The following is a 19,395-nucleotide window of genomic DNA, read 5'->3' as shown; positions in this document are numbered from 1 at the left end:
TATCACCCGTCGCCCAGCAACGGGTAAATAGAAAGTGAAAAAGGAGAAGGGAAAGAGCAATTGATCTCGAAAAAGGTGAAACACTTTCCGTTGTGTAAAAACTTGGTCCAAGTTGGTGTGTTACGCGGAAGGGCGGTCATATACCAGCAATTCAAAACTATAGATACAGAAATTCTGTGCTTAAGGTATTGACAAAGGCCATATTGATTTGATCATATGGATTACATATCGTTTGGGGACCCAAAAACTGATGCGAGCGTGCGAATAAAAAAAGTTTGGCAAAAAAAAGTTGCCTTCATTATGAAATCTACAAGGTCAGGAAGGATTAATAAAACTTAACATAGAGAGTATGGAATACGAAGTAATAGATTCTTCATTTCTGTTCTTTCACATCTTCTTCTTAGACTTTGGCATTCTACGATATTAGTGTCCGTTTTCCAAAAATTTACAGCATACATTTTCTCATTTCCCAGCTACTTTGTACGATTTACCGTATTGCTGAAAACATTTTTTGTGTGGAAACAGACGAAAATTGATGAGCGTGCAGATGTCATCCATATGATCAAATCAAGACGGCCTAATTATGAAATAAGAAGTTGCAAAAATAAGTATTTGCTCTCTTGCAGTGGCATTCTAAAGCTGTCTATCAAGATACAGAAAATTGACAGGGCCCTGGAACATGTATCTGTTTTAGGCTACACCAAGTAATCTTTATGGATGACGTCCCTGCGCGCATTGATTTTAATCTGTTCCCAGAAAAAAACCCAAGAATTTCCGCTTCCTGTAACTATGACCAAAGACTTCCGTTTTAATATACTATGTTTCTGCAGGCCTGCAAAATCAATGGGATATGGAAAGAAACAGGACAGGACAACAACTGCTGTTCAACTTCAACTGATTTATTCAAATTATTGCTGTTTTCATGATGAAGAAAAGAATTGTTAGTTGTTACACTATGATTCTCTCATTCAATTTGTGTCCTAACATGTGTCGTCAACTATCATATTTCAAATCTAGGCATCTTATTTTTTTCGGCCCTTCTTGTTTTTTTTCGCGCTCTCGCATTAGATTTAGGGTCTCCAAAGGACGTCATCCATAAAAATTACTTGGTGTAGCCTTATGAAAAAAACTATTGCAACAGAGACTTAGTGGCATTTGATTCTTTATTCTCCAAACATCTCTACATGTACACATGTATGTAGGTTTTTTTTGTGTTTTTTTTACAAACAAGCGTATTGCTGCCAAACAGCTAATTCTTTGTAAGGCATATATTGGACATTGCATTGGATGGCACTATTGTTGAAGTGTAAATAGGGCTGATGAAATTTCTCTTGCATATCACCATGATATCTTTAGGTAAATATTACTTTAAATCACTTTCCAACCATATTTCTATAATAGATGGTACATCTTCATGATAGACCACAGTGGAAAATTCTATCTTATATTTGCAAATAAAAGATTTATCCTTAGATTAGTTAGATGAAGCTGAATTGAGAAAGTGAATACATGTAGTAGAAAATAAAATGGGCATTGATAGCAGTGAAATGAACATGGCAATTCAATTTTATTAATCATTGTGATTTAACTACTGTTGTCAATAGTGACATCTTCCAAAATAGAGATAAATCTGTGAGAGTCATAAATTCTAGCTCATACCAATATGTTACAATTGTATGCTTATGAATATACAAAGTGCTGTCAAGATTGAATTCTTTCATCAAAAATACTTTCTGATCTTGACCAGTAGTAGTGCCATGAAACTATTTACATAATCCGTCATCAATTTTTGATGTCTAGAATCACAAAAAGGTGAAACGGTAGCTGTGGACCATGCTGCCTTGCAGACAATACTACCAGTAAGAAGAGCAAGGGCCAGCGCCTAGCCACAGTAAGGCAGTCACAATCAGTGTTCCTTGTCTGCTCTTCACAGCTGAGACTTCCATGAGTCTGATCCAGCCCTGAAAGATAGAGATTATCAAAAACAAATCAAATCAGATGGACAATACAAGTACCTTTTAAAAACAATTCAATGTCTACAACTGGACAAGATCCATCACTCTTCTTAAGTGTCACGTCCGAAAATCTTGTCCAGTTGTAGAGATTAAACGTCTTTAAATCTTGATTACCTGGATGTCTAACCTTTACAAAAAAGTACTTATGCGACAAAATCAGAAGGAGAACTAAAAGATTTTCTGATGACATCATCACAGTGAATCTATAGTTTGTTTTATTTTTTATTTTTGCTTTAGTCAAGGCTTTGAAAGAATCACTATAATCTTGTCAACTATGTGGCAATACATGCATATCTTAAACAATAGAATAAATTTGACAGGTTAACTTACTCTGCATCTGCCCTGGAGAGAGTCCTTCCAGAGTGCATGATCTCTGCAGCCTGCGCCACCACAGGGTCCCTGTTCATACTGGCCACAGCTAACACATCATCTCCCCTGGGATAGGACAGGCACATCATTGCAAAATCAGTCTGGTGCACATTGCACTGTAATCTTTCATGTGTATAATATAACACTTAAAGATATTGAAATCAGGGCACAAAAAATGGCAAAAGGGACATACCATTCTCATTCACACCTTGATATGTTTCTTATATCTGATGTTTCTTATATCCCAAAGTACAAATGTAACAGGTTACACAAATAGGTCCATTTCATTTCTATTCCTGCCATTATCATTTTGATATCAAACCCTTTGTATATGATGTGCTGTATCATAGTGAGAACTTACTTGACATAGTAGGCCACAAACTGCATGTCCTCCAGACTGCCTTCTATCACAACATCCTCAAATCCAGCACCATGGCCTGCACCAGGAACAACAGAATGCATATAGGAAAATCATGTATTCAGTTGAGTATTGATAACATGCCAATACTGACTGCTGTTAAGCTGGTCGGTAAGGTCTTGATATCATTGGAGGGCATGTAACCAAATTCAAGCTACCCATGGCATGAGAAAAAATGTCATTTTCTTATAATGGTTTGTTACCACCAGTTGCTACAGCATCAGTCCATATATTTCACAATTTTAAAAGGAAAGAAACAGGTAACAAGGGGGATAAGTACAAGTACCCGCATATCTGAGGCTCTTGCCATACTGCATGGTCCAGAAGAAGGGGACACTGTTGAACTCAACACCCTGACCCAGCATGTTCAGAGCTGCACACCGACCTGGAGACAATGGGACAAAAATGTGTCATGAGACAACATGTACATATAGGACAGCCCAGGAAGATGGTGCAGGGGACAGATTTGGGGGGAAAAATCTGCACCGAGCTAAAAGCCCCCCAAAAAACAGGTTAATCAGAAGACACTGTTGCAAGAAGATACAATGTATTAACTCCTCCCCCACCCACCCTCCACCCTCAAAACATACATACAAACTACTGTAAATGCAGAAATGTTTGCGGTGGTTTTATGTTCACAGTTTTCATGGCGACCGTAAATCCACCGCAAACATTTTTGTCCAATACTGTAGCAGCATGTGACTATAGCGCTGCCGCGAACATTCTATTCTCGCGTTAGCGCGAAATAAAAAAACACGCGAATGTTTTACTTACATGCATTTACAGTACCTTAATGGTCGACCATGATGGTCACAATGAGCAAGTGCTTAATCAAATTTCTGTAACACAATCTGATAACAAGTAAATAACTCAAATCACAGTGACCAAGACTTTAAATTACAACAGCTAGAAATTAGGCAGTTTTTTTAACTCATATTAGATTAAAAACATAAGAAATTCTGTTGTTCTCACCATGTGCCTTAGCCAGCTGCCAGTGTCCAATGGAAACCTTCTCCCCATCTGCCATAGGAAGTGGGAAGTGTGCGATGTCACCAGCAGCAAATACATGGTCCTGACTGGTCTGCATAGTCTGGGCAACAGATGGATACAGAAATGGAAATGTGTCTATTTGCACTCCAACTCATAACAAAACATCCAATGGGTCAAGATAAGAACGTCAGGCAGCATGTATAGCATGTACAGATTTAAGGTATGGAAAAATTCGACTTGCGCTCTTTTTAACAAGTGAAATGGGCAAGGTATGAAATTCCATCAAAAGGACTGCTACCCTTTCCAGGAGCTTGCAAGTCAGGTGAGTGACAACAACCAGGGTTTGAGATCAGGACCTTGTGGTCCAAACGCAGGGACGCTGATCTACGTATCATTTCATAGTACTGTAAATGCAGAAATGTTCACGGTGGTTTTACGTTTATTTTTGTCCAATACTGTAGCAGTATGTGACTATAGCGCTGCCACAAACTAAAAAACACCGCGAACACTCCATTTTCCCCTTAGCGCGAAAAAACCCCCACTCGAACTTAAATTTACAGTTATCTCATCCTTTGAAAGTACGCATACTGGGAAATAAACAATGGCTACAGTTTTATATTTTACAAGTTATTACCTTGTCGACATCCAAGGCCCCATTGGTCATCTCAATACCACTGTCGCTGAGGAACTCAGTGTTGGGTGTGACCCCGATGCCAACAACACACAAGTCTGCTGGGATGGTCTCCCCAGACTGCAGTACCACTTCTTTCAGCTAGGAGAGGGAATGGACAAAATGTACATGACTATTTATACATGTGCGACAATATTTAGAGAGAAATCTTCTACACTCAAACCTTTATTCAAACTTCGAATCACTGATGATATCAAATTTATTCATTTCTTTATTTATTGCATGCAAAAGGTACAAGCGTACCATCTGTTTCAGAAATGTGATTCTCTACTTACTTTGCCATTTTCCCCTTTGAATTCCACCACCCCACTGTTCATGTAGAGCTTCACTCCCTTTTCTTCATGCATCTGCAAAAAACATAACAAGAAAAATTAGATTGTCCAATCCTTGGACTGTCAAATGATGGCACAGGTTTCAAAAGAGTGCAAAATGGTGGCAGAACAGTTGTTTAACCAGTTCCCTCCTGGAGGAGCCTTCTGGTGCCACATTTGAAATGGTTATGGGGTTAGGCAGCAGGGAGAAGGTTAAGGTAGATTAGGTTAGGACTTACCTTCCTCAGTATACTGCCAACTTGTTCCCCCAGGACCCTGCCAAACGGAGTACTGCTGACCCCCACAACAGACACTGACGATGCCTTCCCTGCAAAGTATGCTGCTACCTCCATACCTGATGTAGACAGAGAAACAAAACTGTAAATTTTTAAACTACATCAATGATTTATAACTGCAAAAGTATGTTTTGTTTCATTGTTCTCACAAAAAACTGTTTCAGAAATGGTGTAGAAAATATTGTCACAAAAACCAGTGCTAGAATTAGTGGTGTAGAAAAGATACTACCGATGAAACTTGTTCCCACAATGACCACATTCTTGCCCCTGCCCTGCTGAGAGATGTAGTTCCCATCCGCAGGGCTGCGGAGCAGGCAAACGTTCTGCAGGTCACTGCCAGGAGAGGTGCAGGGGCGTGGTCTGAGGGAGAAGGGGGGTTATTGTTAGAGGTAATATGTTGTGCCTCAAGTGCACAAGTACAACTAAACTCCATTGTACTTTCCAAAGACTTGATAACATACTCATTGACATTCATAATCATATCATTTCCATAATGGTAGGGATAAGGCTTTCAAATATGCTATAATGCCACAATAATTACATCACATCTTTTTACCATGTCCATCCTTGGCTTACCTGACATACTAACATATTGATGATCAACATTCAGGTGTAGATAATCTCATGGTTCCCAAATTTAGAGACTTTTCAGACCATGATAAATAGTACTCTGAAAAAAATGATATTTCAGGAGTATGGAAAAAGACCATCAGAACTTACTTGCCACCTGTTGCAATGAGGAGTTTATCATAAGCTATTGTCTGTCCATCTGCAAATGTCACCACCTTAGAGGGGCAGTCCACAGAGGTGGCCTAGAATCAAGAAAGACTCCATAAGAAATACATCCCCAGCAATGTATTGTCTTACTCAGACTGATTGACTGCACTGATGATACTGGTGGTTAAAACCTACAGTAACTGATAGTTTTAAAAAAATCCAGCAATTTATATGTTTCCCAAGCATTTGTCTTACCTCTTTCTCTGTTAGGACTTCAATATCATACACTGAGAAAAAGTTATTGTCCCTGAGTGCCAAGGCCTCTCCTGTGGAATCTAGGGCCTGAAAGGGTAAGGCAGATTACAGAAACTGTTAGATATGAAACACAAACAAAATCCAACAACAATTGCGCCAACAGTAACATAATAGAAATCAAAGAAATAATATTCATTAAGTGCTAGTTTTACCTTGCTCAGTTTGGGTCTGTCATATGGTAGGTGTGGCTCCTTTGTTGCCATGACAACCTTCCCCTTGAAACCTTCTTGTCGGAGGGTCTCTGCACAGGCTATGGCAGCGCCACCTAGAGAGCAGTGATAAGATGACATGACAATATCAATGTAGAGCAGTGCATGTGTGATGACATGACAATATTAATGTACAGCAGTGTGTGAGTGGAACTTAAACTTAGTTAAAGAACATAGACTACCGTTATATATTAATGTACCAAAGTAGACTAATTACTAGTAACATGACATATCATGACTCACAGCAGACACTCTCATCATCTATCTGCTGTTAATTTTCTGAAATTTCTTGTGACTATTGCATGGCAACAATTGAAGATTTTTGTATATGGTGACATATCAGAGAAGTGATAAGACCAGTAATTTACATTGCTGATTCTGGAACAGTGTACATGACTGTATTTGATAAGGACTTATTCCTACCTCCTCCTACAATGAGATACACTGTGTCATTGTCTGGAGAGTGACAAGACATCTCCTTCATCCTCTTGGGCTTCTCAAGAACCTGAAGAAATAAGGGGAAGTTACCTTAACATGCAACCAGAAGTAAATGTGACATTAATATCACTCAGATGCATTTACTTCCCACCAATATAGACGCCTTGATATTTAATCAATCAATCAAACAGTTTTTGTAACTGTTATAACATTCCTTCTTTTGGAAATGCTAAAGATAGATCTATGTACTGTCAAGCTAGCCAGAAGCATGAATTGGTCTTCCCAGAGCAATCATTTATGTTTATGAATCATATAGCACAACATTACCTTGTCCTTGTCAAAGTAAACTGGACAATAAACTACAAATTAAGCTGTATGAACCTGGATAATGAACTTCATGAAAGTCATGCTAGAAGGTAATTATTGTCTTTGCCTTGTACTGTTGTAGTATGTATATTATGCAGTTGTGAGGATGACAGTGACAGTCAATAAGTAACTTTTATTGAGAAGTGTACATACTTACACACTTAACATACTTCAGATTGAATGGGGGGGGAAGGGAAGCATGTGTAAAAGGACATTATGTTATTAAAATGGGCGGTGAGCTGGCTGAGATAAGTAAGAATTATGACACACACACACAATATAGACTAAGCCTATATAAAGATTCAGACAGAAGGTAAGATGAAGTAGGGGTAAAGGTAAAGGTATTCAAGCATTACCCGCATATGCATGACATTACAGTCTACAATCGTTGTCATTGCAATAGGCAGAGTTCATTTTCTATTTGACATTTCGGAACCATGCTAATAGTACTAGTATTAGATAATACTAAAAAAAAAAAATGTATCAGATTCTGTATCAATAAGGGCAGATACAGTCATTCCTAATGTGACTATTACCTTTTTATTTGTCTTCACAACCACGTTGTCATTTTCCACTGTGACCTGGAAAAAGATGATATAAAAGAAATCATACATCTATCCTAACAAAAATTCAAAACAATCTTGGATTTCAACACCTTACGTTACCTTATCACATGACTGTGTCTTAGACAATCAAATTTTTCTAGAAATATTTGTCATTGGCTATATAAAAGTGTGCGTTTATAAAGTCATGAGTAGAAAAGAGCACTGCTATTCAAATTTGTACAGCTAAACTTCATGAATCACATGCACAGTGCAATGTAGACCAGCACTTCCAGACTACATCTTAACGCAATGTACAAACTGTGATATTGATAGTTCTTGACATAGCAATGTGGCTGATATGACCTTGATATTTCTCCATTCACTCGACTGTGATCTATATTGAAGTGGCTTAATAGCGCTGTTCATAACTTTGTACAATGTACTACAGTCAAGTCAACCTGAAGTTGCAGTGCAAAGTTAAAAGCTATGCAGATGCTAACCTCAAACTTGGGTAGACTGTCCAGCCCAGGGAAGTCTTCGATGTCTCCAGTCTTGGCGTTAAAACATGCTCCATGCCACGGACACCTCACTCTGCCATTACACAGTACACCTGGGCAAGGGGAGAGATATAATCAAACATGAATATATTTCCAATAGCAAATAGTAATAATCTCAACTAGCCTATTCAAATCTGTTCAATAGTAATATCACTAAAATACAACTGTACATATATTCTGAATTCCTGTGACAGATACTTTGTAATTCAGCCAAAATTGCACACGCATATGAAATACATTATAAAGCCTTACCTTTGACCAAGGGTGCCCCATAGTGGGTACATTTGTGGCCAAGAGCACTGAATTCTCCATCCTCCTTGATGAGTAGTGCTTTCCCTCCCCCAACATCAACTTCACGCATCCTGAAAAACACAGCAGCAAGGAACCATCACCAGGAGTTTGACGAAAAGAAACCAATCAATCAAAGGTCATGATCATATCTATGAACGTATCTATAGTCTGCTCAAATTGCGCTTCTCTTAAAAATTTGAGAAACTAAAGGAAACATGACAAAAAGGAAAAGGAACGGAATAAAGGATTAAAGACTGATGGAATCAAAGAAAGAGATAGAGAGGGAGGAGGGGGAGGGAAGGAAGGAAGGAATGACATATGATGACTTACTCTCCATCCTGCATGTCAGAAACCTTGCACACCTTCACCTCAATGGGCTTGCCCACATCTGGGGGAGGGAGGGGCTTGGCTCCCCCTTCAGAAGAGTTGGTACCTCCCTGCTTACCTGAGATGTCAGCTGAGATTCAAACAAGGAAAATAGAGTTCATAATGAATTACACAGTTGATTTTTGTGAGTTTTCAAAATACTTACGTTGAATGTAGCCTCTACCAGGCTCCACAGGTCGCTGGAAAAATAGTAGAAATTGGCAAAATAAACAGATAACATGCCTGATGAGTTAGTCCGCTAAAGGAGTTACAATTTGCGACGTAACTCATCAGGTATGTTATCTGTCTATTTGGCCAATTTCTACTATTTTTCCAGCGATCTGTTGAGCCAGCTGGCAGAGGCTACTTTGAATGCACTTTAATGAGAACATGTTTTTAAATCAATTCATTTTCTGTGACATTTATTAACTAACAATACTCAATAAAACCACAACAGTTTGAAAGTAAATCTATGATCTAAAGATTAGAAGTTGGTTAGATGGACATTAGCTTCACCTCCGGCCTACCTGACCAGTTTTGTATGTCTTGGTCTGACCCATTAATACACTACAGCTTGTCTGCTAATAGAGTATATATTTGATACTAGAAAAGGTAGCCAGGGTTGAAGCTTAGTTCTTAACACAATGTTTAGTAGTTGCAATGATCCAAGTTAGCGCCATGCTCAAATCAACTAACTTGTTATAACATAGACGTGCTGATCAGTAGTTGACACATGCAGATCCTGTGAGTCGATTGCAAATGCGTTAGTTTCTTTGATAATTAATCAGTTAGAATCAAACAGATTTCAACTAGTGAGTCACTTGACAGACTTAAGGGATAGTCTCAAAACACAGCAGATTTCCTACCCACAAAACTTCTGTATCAGGGAATCAATGGACCTCAAGGCTGTTCCAATTTTCTTTACCATTCTTATTACACTAATTCTATAACTTGATGCATATTTTTGTATCCTTCCTCAGTGTTACTAATTGCATCCAAAGCCTACAATGGAACAGCCCTGACAATGCCCACAAACACTGGAATCATGGTCTGAAACAGAAAGATTTTGTCTGTAGGAAATGTGCCTATTTTGAGGCTAGCCATTAAGAACATACAATTTTCTCCTTGATCATCCTGAGGCTTGCTGCTTGGAGAAGCTGAAAATGTGCAATATTTGCCAATCTGATTAATTCAAAGCATAAAAATATAAGCTTGACTATGGCAATGTAGGGATAGGTAGTGTAAATATAGCTGAATGTGCTCATCTGAAGGATAAAATCTAATGATTCTGAGTTCTGAGTAATTGTATCAGTATACAGCTTAATTCAAAATCAGGGATACTGCCAATAAAAAAAAATCTAGGAATGATGTTCTGATTTTTGTTTATGATTTTTTCATTCATCACTGAAAGAAGCAATTATTCTTGGACTGATTATTGATTTGCTGATTTTGTGAAATTTGAAAAAGTGCCAGTTCATTGCTGTAAACAGTGGTGGTTAAATCAATTGTGTGCAAAGTGACCATGCTAACCGTATCTCACCCTTTGAACTTTTATTTCTTCCAGGTACAGTGATGTTAGCTATGGAAAAACAACAAGTTTGGACTATTGAAATAAACTCACAACATGCATTAAATCTATTTTACTGTGTGTGCAACATTTCTGATATCATTGATTGAGTATTCCATATAGGTGTCAAGACCAACTGGATTCTTAAAGCAAAACTATGACACAAGGAGGGTTTTGAATATATGTATAACATTAAATACCTCAGACCTTGTTCTAACGGCCTAACCCTAAATTACACCTAGCATACACAATGTACAGGGCATGATCATCATACTAAAGCCTGTGCTCTTGAAGTGAGCTACGTCAAAAAGGTTGTTGACCTGGTTGTCATTGGCAACAGTAATGCCATCTGGTGACACAAGTGATGTAGTTACCTGCCTGACTGAGTTTGGTGTTTTGAACGAATACCTGGCTCACTCTCTTTCACAGATTCTTCATTGCTAAATATTTAAACTAGAATAATTTCTGTCCTGTATTTCTTCATTAATAGAGCCAAATTTCGTATAATAATTTGGCACAGTTTGAAAAACAATTGAAACCACAGACTGTGTCTACAAGCAACATTAGAATTCCAGTGTAAACCACATGTACAGGTGGATGCTTATCAAAGGGAAACAAAATATCATGTTACTGAAGCCGTAACTAAACAATTCAGTGTCCTTGAGAAAATGACAGACACAACAACATAACCCAACTAATTTTTTCATCTTAAATTTCTAGGAAAGAATGCCATGCTGTTCGAATCTAAAATGTAATACATGATGAATACTAGTATTACCTTAGCTAAAATATCATAATCCTGGGAGGAGTCTAACATTTCATACAATAAGAATTGTCACTGTAAGTTGATAATTCTTACATCTCATGTCAACTCTAAAATCCTGGAATAGCTGTATCTCGGTTGTCAAGCAATCTTTTAATGCTCCACAGTCAGTTTTCATGCAGCATTCCTTATACATAATCTGCAGTTAAAACCAAGTCTGAGAAGTGTCTAATGCAGTGTTCTCGCCAGCCTGAAATTTTTACCCGTCATTTCAATTTTGCTTCTGGGAAGAACATATCGAGCGCCGAAGGCGCGAGGCGTCGCCCCGGAGGCGTGACCATTCTAGGGGGGTCCGGGGGTATTCCCCCCAGGGAAATTTTGAGATCTAGACCCTCTGAAACGCTATTTCCTGCATTTTGAGGGGCAAATTTCCTGGTAGAATAAGCTTAGTTTACTGACATCTCTTTCGGTGAAAAATTACACAAGGGTTTCAGGCTCAATTTTTTGGGGGAGGCGTGCCGGGTCATCGCGGAAATATCGAATGTTCACAACTTCACACAAAAACTACACTTCTATGTTGTATACGATCGGCAAAGAAAAGAAAATTTAGCACAACAAAACTTTATTACGTATCAGCTACGTCCTACAAAAAATGCACACAGAATAAGTCGGCAAAAATAAAACACAACTTTTCAACACTTGCTCCGTATGCGCCCTATAATTATTGAACATAATGAGGAATTTGACACCCTACTTTGAGAAAGAATGCAATAAAGACGTCCATTTTTTTGTCTCATGTTTTCCGAGGTTAATTTCTCCGGTAACTGCACTGAATGTGTTCAAAAGTTGTCGATTCAAGCCTTCCAACAGCCACTTCGTCGTGCGATCCTTGCGATTCCCGCCATTCCCCTAACATCTCGCAAATTCACGCTTAGCTGAAATCTCGCGAGTAGCGAGAGTCGCATGTCATTGGTCGTTTTTTCTTGACGCGACGGAGACGTGCGCTGTGATTGGTGGTTTACAATATCTGACGCCTGTTTACCATTTCTTGCGGGAAGAAATCGCATGTAAATCAGCCGCCGCGGCTTCAAACTTTGATACTGTTTACACAGATTACAGAAAGCCTGATAGCTATAGGAGTATTTCTGAATTTTAAGGCTTCTTTGATGACAATAACTGACGGTGAACCGAGAGGGACAAAACAGAAATAAACGTCAGCCTGATGCGACCGGCTGTAGTGGGGAGGGCGGCGCATGACGCCGAGTTTTCTGCGGCCACCAAATATTACTATGGGCAACCACCACGGCGCTCTCTGTGTGTTGCTGGGGTTGTCGCCAGCCGAGGCATTAGAAATGATCTAGATTGCCCTCGTCACGAACTTCCGCTGATCCTCTGGAGTTTTTTAAAATTCTAAGCTCTGTCTAAACTTGGTCTAAATATCTTTACACACCGATTTTTGTCCATTAAAAATGACGGGTTGGGCAAAAATTTTGTCAAAAACCCGTCAAATGACGGGAGGACGGGCGCTGGCGAGAACACTGGTCTAATGTCATAATGGTGACTTACCAGATCCCTTCTTAGACACCAAGGATCCCATCTTGTCGGCCTATCCTGCACGCAATGCTTGCAAATGTGGGTCTGGCCCTGCAGGAATACAGTTGCTGCAAAAAAGTATGGTATCAGCACACGTTAAACCACCTGTTGGCTTCTGTTTGCAACAGAGCAGAACAAAGTTGCTTCAAGGATACACTGGGGAATCTGAGTGCTGACCAGGGTGCATGTGACATCATCAGTGAAGTACAAACCATGGTAACAAAGGAATGTCAGGCAAGCTATGCCATGATTTCAAAATGATCAGATTAGTCTGATATACCAGTACTGTTCTTGTTTTCTCACAAAAATCATGAATCCATGTCAGTGATTGTAATATTTATCTCAGAATAATTTTTGTGTGAAAAAATTGTTGATTCTTATATCAAGACTTGAAACATACTGTTTTTTGTGACAAGTTAAACTCTTGAACTAAAGTCTAACTTAAGACCTTGACCTTCATCAGGCTGAACTTTAATACCTTGTCAACATTTACTAATTAGGTCGATGAAAGCCATCCTAACCTTTACTCTCTAATGTTGTACAGGGATGTCCCTGTAGCTCAACTGGTACTGGTAACAGCCATGACAGCCTCACAGTTGAGCTCCTGGTTCTAACTAAAATTTGGTAACTGGGAGATCCTGGTTCAATCCTGGGAAGGGCATCTCAGTTGGGGCTGCACCCGTCTTTCGAAAGGGACGTAAAATGGGTGTCCCGTGTTGAAGGGGAAGGGCTAGCAACCCCTCCCTGTAAAAATGTACCCTGCTACTAAAACAGCAAGGAAACTTACTAGTACTGCCTTATGTGCCACTAGGCACTACAAGGGTCTGAGGGAACAAACTGTTGTTATACAAAATGTACAATAATACAATGTGTAAGTGGGTATCAACATAGGACATCTCTTGGTTACAGCATCGGAGGAATGTGACCTTCGACCTTTCTTTCTTCTTCTAATAGACCCCTTTCCAAATACCGCGGCCATTTTGAATCCAGGGCGCGCGCACGTGATTCGAGCGCGGGAAAAGTCAACACCCGGTAAGACCAAGCCAGCGGTAAGGCGTTCCCAATAGAAACCAGCGTTGAGTCATCTTCGGCGGCGAGATGTTCTCCTTCTCGGTGAAATCCATCGATATATTTGCATGGCACAAGTAGATGATATTGTTGTGGACACTTGGACTAGATATCGGCCAGTAAAATTGTGAATTTCTGCTACTTTTCCACAGTTTCTGCCGGGATGTTGAACGCGCGCTACAGTGATAAAATGCTGATATGTTTACACCGCGTGCTTGTAATTTCCCTAATGATGTTAGCTAAAGTCGAGAAAAATCCCACAAAACATACACTTTTCGGATCATTTTAGCTTCGTTTAGGTATGAATATAACTCTTGAGCCTTTTGGCTGTTGTGACAATGCCAACATAATCTTGAAATTACGTTAGTTTGAGGGAGGGTCGTGTTTTCTGTGCAGCGTTACATCGACTTCGCTCAGCAATATTTGACATTTCCGCTGAATGCAATCCCACACACAAAAAAACGTGAAAATATAGGCCTAGGCTTGAGTTCAATGTCCTTAAATATGGCAGCATTCCGGCGGCTTTTTGACGATCTTTTCGGATGCCAAGAATTTAGGCTTGAGGACTCTAAGTACGTGAGTGAAGGTGTGTTTTCCATTCTATCTGACGTTTCTTTAAATCATTTTGCGCGGCAATATTTCAGATATCTCTTGGCCGGATGGAACCCAAAAAACGTTAAATAATATTGACTTGAGGACTGAAGGACCTCAGGCCGATATTTTTCCTTTTGTTGTGGGGTTTCATCCTGTGGAAATCTAAAATATTTCCGCAAAAAGTAATGTGATGAAACGCTACAAAGAAAACACGCCCCCTGCTTCACTCACGAACTTCATCAAGCTAATCTTGGCACTGAAATATCGTCAAAGTCAAAGGAGCCACCGAAGTTCCGTCAAATTTTTATACTCGCAAAGCCCTCAAGCCTATATTTTCACGCTTCTGTAATATCATCCGACGGAAATTAAGATATTACGGCGCAAAGTGAAAACACTCCATCTTCACTCACGTACTTTAGGTTTTGATATTTCAGAAAACTCGTCAAAAGAAGCCGCCGAAATTCTGCTAAATTCCCCCAAAAAATTACCTTTAGCTCAAGCCTACATTTTCAGGTCTTTTTTTGTGGGATTGCATTCAGCGGAAATGTCAAATATCGCTTGCGGAGCGATGTAACAAGAGAGAAAGGAAAAGCTAGACAGAAAAGAAAGAAAGGCTAGCTGAAACACGACCCCCTCTCAACGCGCGTTTTCCCAGGGGAAGTCACAACCGGTAAAATTCTGTATATTTCTATCTAAGTAGCTATAAGGATCCCAGCCCGAAAAGTGTATGCTTTACGGGGTTTTTCTCGACTTGTGAGTGAAGCAGGGGGCGTGTTTTCTTTGGAGCGTTTTATTACATCACTTTTTGCGGAAATATCTTAGATTTCCACAGGATAAAACCCCACAACAAAATGAAAAATATCGGCCGGAGGTCCTTCAGTCCTCAAGTCAATATTATTTAACGTTTTTTGGGTTCCATCCGGCCAACAGATATCTGAAATATTGCCGCGCAAAATAATTTAAAGAAACGTCAGATAGAATGGAAAACACAACTTCACTCGCGTACTTGGAGTCCTCAAGCCTAAATTCTTGGCATCCGAAAAGATCGTCAAAAAGCCGCCGGAATGCTGCCAAATTTGTACCCAAAAGGACATTGAACTCAAGTCTATATTTTCACGTCTTGTTTTTTTTGTGGGATTGCATTCAACGGAAATGTCAAATATTGCTGAGCGAAGTCGATGTAACGCTGCACGGAAAACAAAACCCTCCCTCAAAGTAACGTAATTTCAAGATGATGTTGGCATTGTCACGACAGCCAAAAGACTCAAGAGTTATATTCATACCTAAACGAAGCTAAAATGATCCGAAAAGTGTATGTTTTGTGGGATTTTTCTCGACTTTAGCTAACATTATTAGGGAAATTACAAGCACGCGGTGTAAACATATCAGCATTTTATCACTGTAGCGCGCGTTCAACATCCCGGCAGAAACTGTGGAAAAGTAGCAGAAATTCACAATTTTACTGGCCGATATCTAGTCCAAGTGTCCACAACAATATCATCTACTTGTGCCATGCAAATATATCGATGGATTTCACCGAGAAGGAGAACATCTCGCCGCCGAAGATGACTCAACGCTGGTTTCTACTGGGAACGCCTTACCGCTGGCTTGGTCTTACCGGGTGTTGACTTTTCCCGCGCTCGAATCACGTGCGCGCGCCCTGGATTCAAAATGGCCGCGGTATTTGGAAAGGGGTCTATTGCAGACTTTATTCAAGGGAAACTGAAGGCTGCATTCCATTCCAGCATTGTTTGGCATGAGGTTACATCCTCCATGTGAGGGATTCTATGTACCTAATCAGCATTGGCATAAACATTCTAGTACATCATGCAAATAGACCATTCATTCATTTACATATGAAAGCAGGCAATTATCGATAACTTGTAAGTGCTGCAATTTTCAATGGAGGCTTCATACCAAGCCACACCTACCTTTTATCAGCAAAGCAAATCTATGATGTCAAGTTGACATAATGTTAACAGGATTCAAGGACTTTATCCCCAAATACATTGTTTATTAAAGCTGAACACACAAATGTGCATTTTGTCTCATCTTCTCGAAACATTAAAAGATAAGAAAAGTGACTTGAGAGTGATTTATAGTGACACAAAAGCAGGTCAATTGACCGTGTAATTTATAGGGAGTATAAGGGACATATGCATATAATGACATGCAGTATCCACAACAAACCAGTCAACACAAGGATACCAGATAAGCAAAACAATCCATCATATTCATGTCATAAGACCTTGAGCTTACATCTAATTTTACAAATCTGCTGTTACTATTAGCATTAGCACTTTGTATACCTTATAGTTATACCCATATGCACTGGTAGTAAATCATTGTAGATTGTACCTACCTTTCACGCAACTCAGTCCACAAAGTTTTTTGTCCTTTCACATGTATCTCAGGTGAATCTCAGTCTCACAGCAAAGTCATGTGTTTGACCTGATGCTAATAGTTAACAGAAAAGGCTGAGTCATTGATGTGGCAAGGGAACAGCAATATTCGGCCAAACCTGGCAAGTCTTGGAACACATACGTACATGTATATTTAACCTCACTTCAGGTTTTCATGTTGTACGTTGAGTTATTGTAAAGTAACAAAGCATACACGAGTGATGTAATGTATAACAATCACTGATCTACAGCATTATGGGCTGACATACAACTGAATTGACATAGTGTCCGACTTACCCCATTTATACAATAACAATTTGTAATGAGCAACAAAAAAAGGAGTAAGATTACTAAGAAAACGATTCCTGAATAGTCGTACCTGTAAGCTGTAGGTTAACCTCATAAATCATTGACACAAATGAGTTGCCATTCACTACACTGCATTGATAGTCTTCACCCTTCAATTGAAATGACATGTATAAAAGGTCACGGGTCATTACACAACATGTATACACACTGTGGACTGTTCCATTGACAACCCGAAGTAGGGGGATGGCAGAAACATTGTTGAGGGGAGTAACGTTATTGTTTTGTGCCTTGTTTGTGTGTATATACACAATGAAGCATTGACATACATACTCAGTTAGAGCTGCTATTTTTGTCCGCTGGAGTGGAAAGGTCGTAAAGCAAATTATATGGGTAAGGGGTGAAGTCTGCCACCTCTTATTATTTGCCTTGTTTGATCAACAGAGAGGGGGAGTCTTTTTTTTTCATTTTCTAAGTCCTCTTTAATTTTCAAAATATTTTGAGCTCACACGTTTATATGATCACGCTCACTGAAGATTCAAAGAACTTGGTATTCTAACTGAGGCTCTGTGTTCAATCGATAATTTCTCAGATCTTTGATCTTTGAAGAAAGGTAAATGTTGACACTTGACTTGGCAACGGATCAAAAACGGGTCGACATGAGTAACAATACATTTATGCAAATGTCGATATTATTGTATAACAAGAGTGTTCTGCTGACCTTCCACATTCCTTGCCTTCTATCGGATCAGTCGTTCGGCGTTTAAACGTGTCCAGAAACACGTGCAGTCCCTCCAAAAGACGGAATTTACTATTTAGTTTTGTTTATTTTCTCCGATCCTCAAGCAAGCTGTCACTTCCGGGGAAAATGCACTCTTTTTTCTTTAGGTCAAAGGTCAGAACTCGTTCTCAGGTAGAGCAACAACTACTATTACAGTAACATTGAATAAATTGACAAAATCATAATACTTCATGTAAATTTGTTCGCCTTCGGTAAAGTTATTTGAGAAACTTTCGCGCGAGACAAATTTCTCTGATACTTCTGTGGTTATTGAAAATTAAACCTGAGAACGAGAGCTAAGTATCCAAGGCGCTTTATTTGAAAGGAGTCCGAGGGTCCGAGGACCTCTCTTGCGAAGGATGGAATACCTCCCAGCCCCACTTTGTTGTCACCCTTTTTTCTTTCATGTCTGCCTGCCTACCTGCCTTCCTGTCTGTCTGTCTGTCTGTCTGTCTGTCTGCCTGTCTGCCTGTCTGCCTGTCTGTCTGTCTGTCTGTCTGTCTGCTTCAATCGGACTCGGAGATGCGCTGTTACAGACTATTACTACTAAGACAAACTTAACCCTATCTGGTACACAAAGTGATATATTCTATGTATTGTTGTCATGTCTGACTCCTATATCCACATACATATATAGGTCAATTTCTCTATAGATCATTCCAAAAGCGAGACAGAATTTCCCATACATGACTGTATTGTGACCCATATACTGTTCAACTTCAAGATCTTGAAGTATTTTCATCATCGATCAAGTTTGTTTACGCGGTTTTCATGGTGACCTCTCCAACATGAACTGTCTCTCTCAGTCTCTCTCTCTCAGTCTCTCTCAGTCTCTCTCTCTCTCTCTCTCTCAGTCTCTCTCTCTCTCAGTCTCTCTCTCTCAGTCTCTCTCTCTCTCTCTCTGTCTCTCTCTCTCTCTCAGTCTCTCTCTCTCTCAGTCTCTCTTCCTCTCTCTCTCTCTCTCTCTCTCTGTGTGTGTGTGTGTGTGTGTGTGTGCGTGTGTGTGCGTGTGTGTGTGTGTGTGTATGTGTGTGTGTGTGTGTGTGTGTAATAAGTAATGACTGTGCCGGCGCACGCGTGTGCATGTGTTTCAAATGCAGATAAAAGACGCCATAATCTCTTGGATAAATATCAAAGGGAGGCAGTTTGACTCAGAAACGGACGGTTAGGAAAATGTAGTCTCCTCCAACATCTGCCTGTAGACTATCCATTCACTGATTCGGTGCTTCTTTCATACGCGAAAGTCATTTTGCTTTGTGTTTTGGAAATCATCTCGGTTTAGAGTACAGTAATTGGCCTCTGTTGCAGACTCCTTCCGGCTGTTTTCTTTTTCAAGTTACAGTTTTCTTATTACATGTTTTCCTTATTATAAGAAAACTGTAACTTGAAAAAGAAAACAACCGGAAGGAGTCTGCAACGGAGGCTAA

The 19,395-nt window shown here is 39.6% G+C and overlaps 1 protein-coding gene across 8 annotated transcripts; it reads right to left on the bottom strand.

Annotated features, from left to right (window-relative positions):
- Positions 1–1,149: 1,149 nt before the first annotated feature.
- Positions 1,150–18,074, bottom strand: LOC136443734 (apoptosis-inducing factor 3-like). 8 transcript variants are annotated; one of them, XM_066441090.1, is made up of 23 exons: positions 17,909–18,074; positions 17,261–17,339; positions 16,842–16,936; positions 12,791–12,885; positions 10,435–10,473; positions 10,010–10,051; positions 8,859–8,985; positions 8,490–8,599; positions 8,181–8,290; positions 7,672–7,716; positions 6,755–6,836; positions 6,275–6,387; positions 6,063–6,149; positions 5,811–5,902; positions 5,320–5,450; positions 5,034–5,149; positions 4,759–4,830; positions 4,427–4,564; positions 3,775–3,892; positions 3,089–3,187; positions 2,746–2,821; positions 2,346–2,450; positions 1,150–1,961 (listed from the first exon to the last, which is right to left on the bottom strand). In XM_066441090.1, the coding sequence occupies exons 4-23, from the start codon at positions 12,819–12,821 to the stop codon at positions 1,928–1,930; spliced, it is 1,767 nt and encodes a 588-aa protein (XP_066297187.1). In that variant the 5' UTR covers positions 12,822–12,885; positions 16,842–16,936; positions 17,261–17,339; positions 17,909–18,074; the 3' UTR covers positions 1,150–1,927. The 8 variants fall into 8 exon arrangements, with proteins under 8 accessions (XP_066297187.1, XP_066297196.1, XP_066297226.1 ...); XM_066441099.1 differs by lacking the exon at positions 17,261–17,339; XM_066441129.1 differs by lacking the exon at positions 10,010–10,051 and having other exon boundaries at positions 17,909–18,073.
- Positions 18,075–19,395: the final 1,321 nt, after the last annotated feature.

The sequence above is a fragment of the Branchiostoma lanceolatum genome, chromosome 1 (genome assembly GCF_035083965.1).
Source record: "Branchiostoma lanceolatum isolate klBraLanc5 chromosome 1, klBraLanc5.hap2, whole genome shotgun sequence".
NCBI lineage: Eukaryota > Metazoa > Chordata > Leptocardii > Amphioxiformes > Branchiostomatidae > Branchiostoma > Branchiostoma lanceolatum.
Note: the sequence above shows the minus strand (reverse complement) of the source record. Positions and strands in the feature narration are given on the sequence as shown.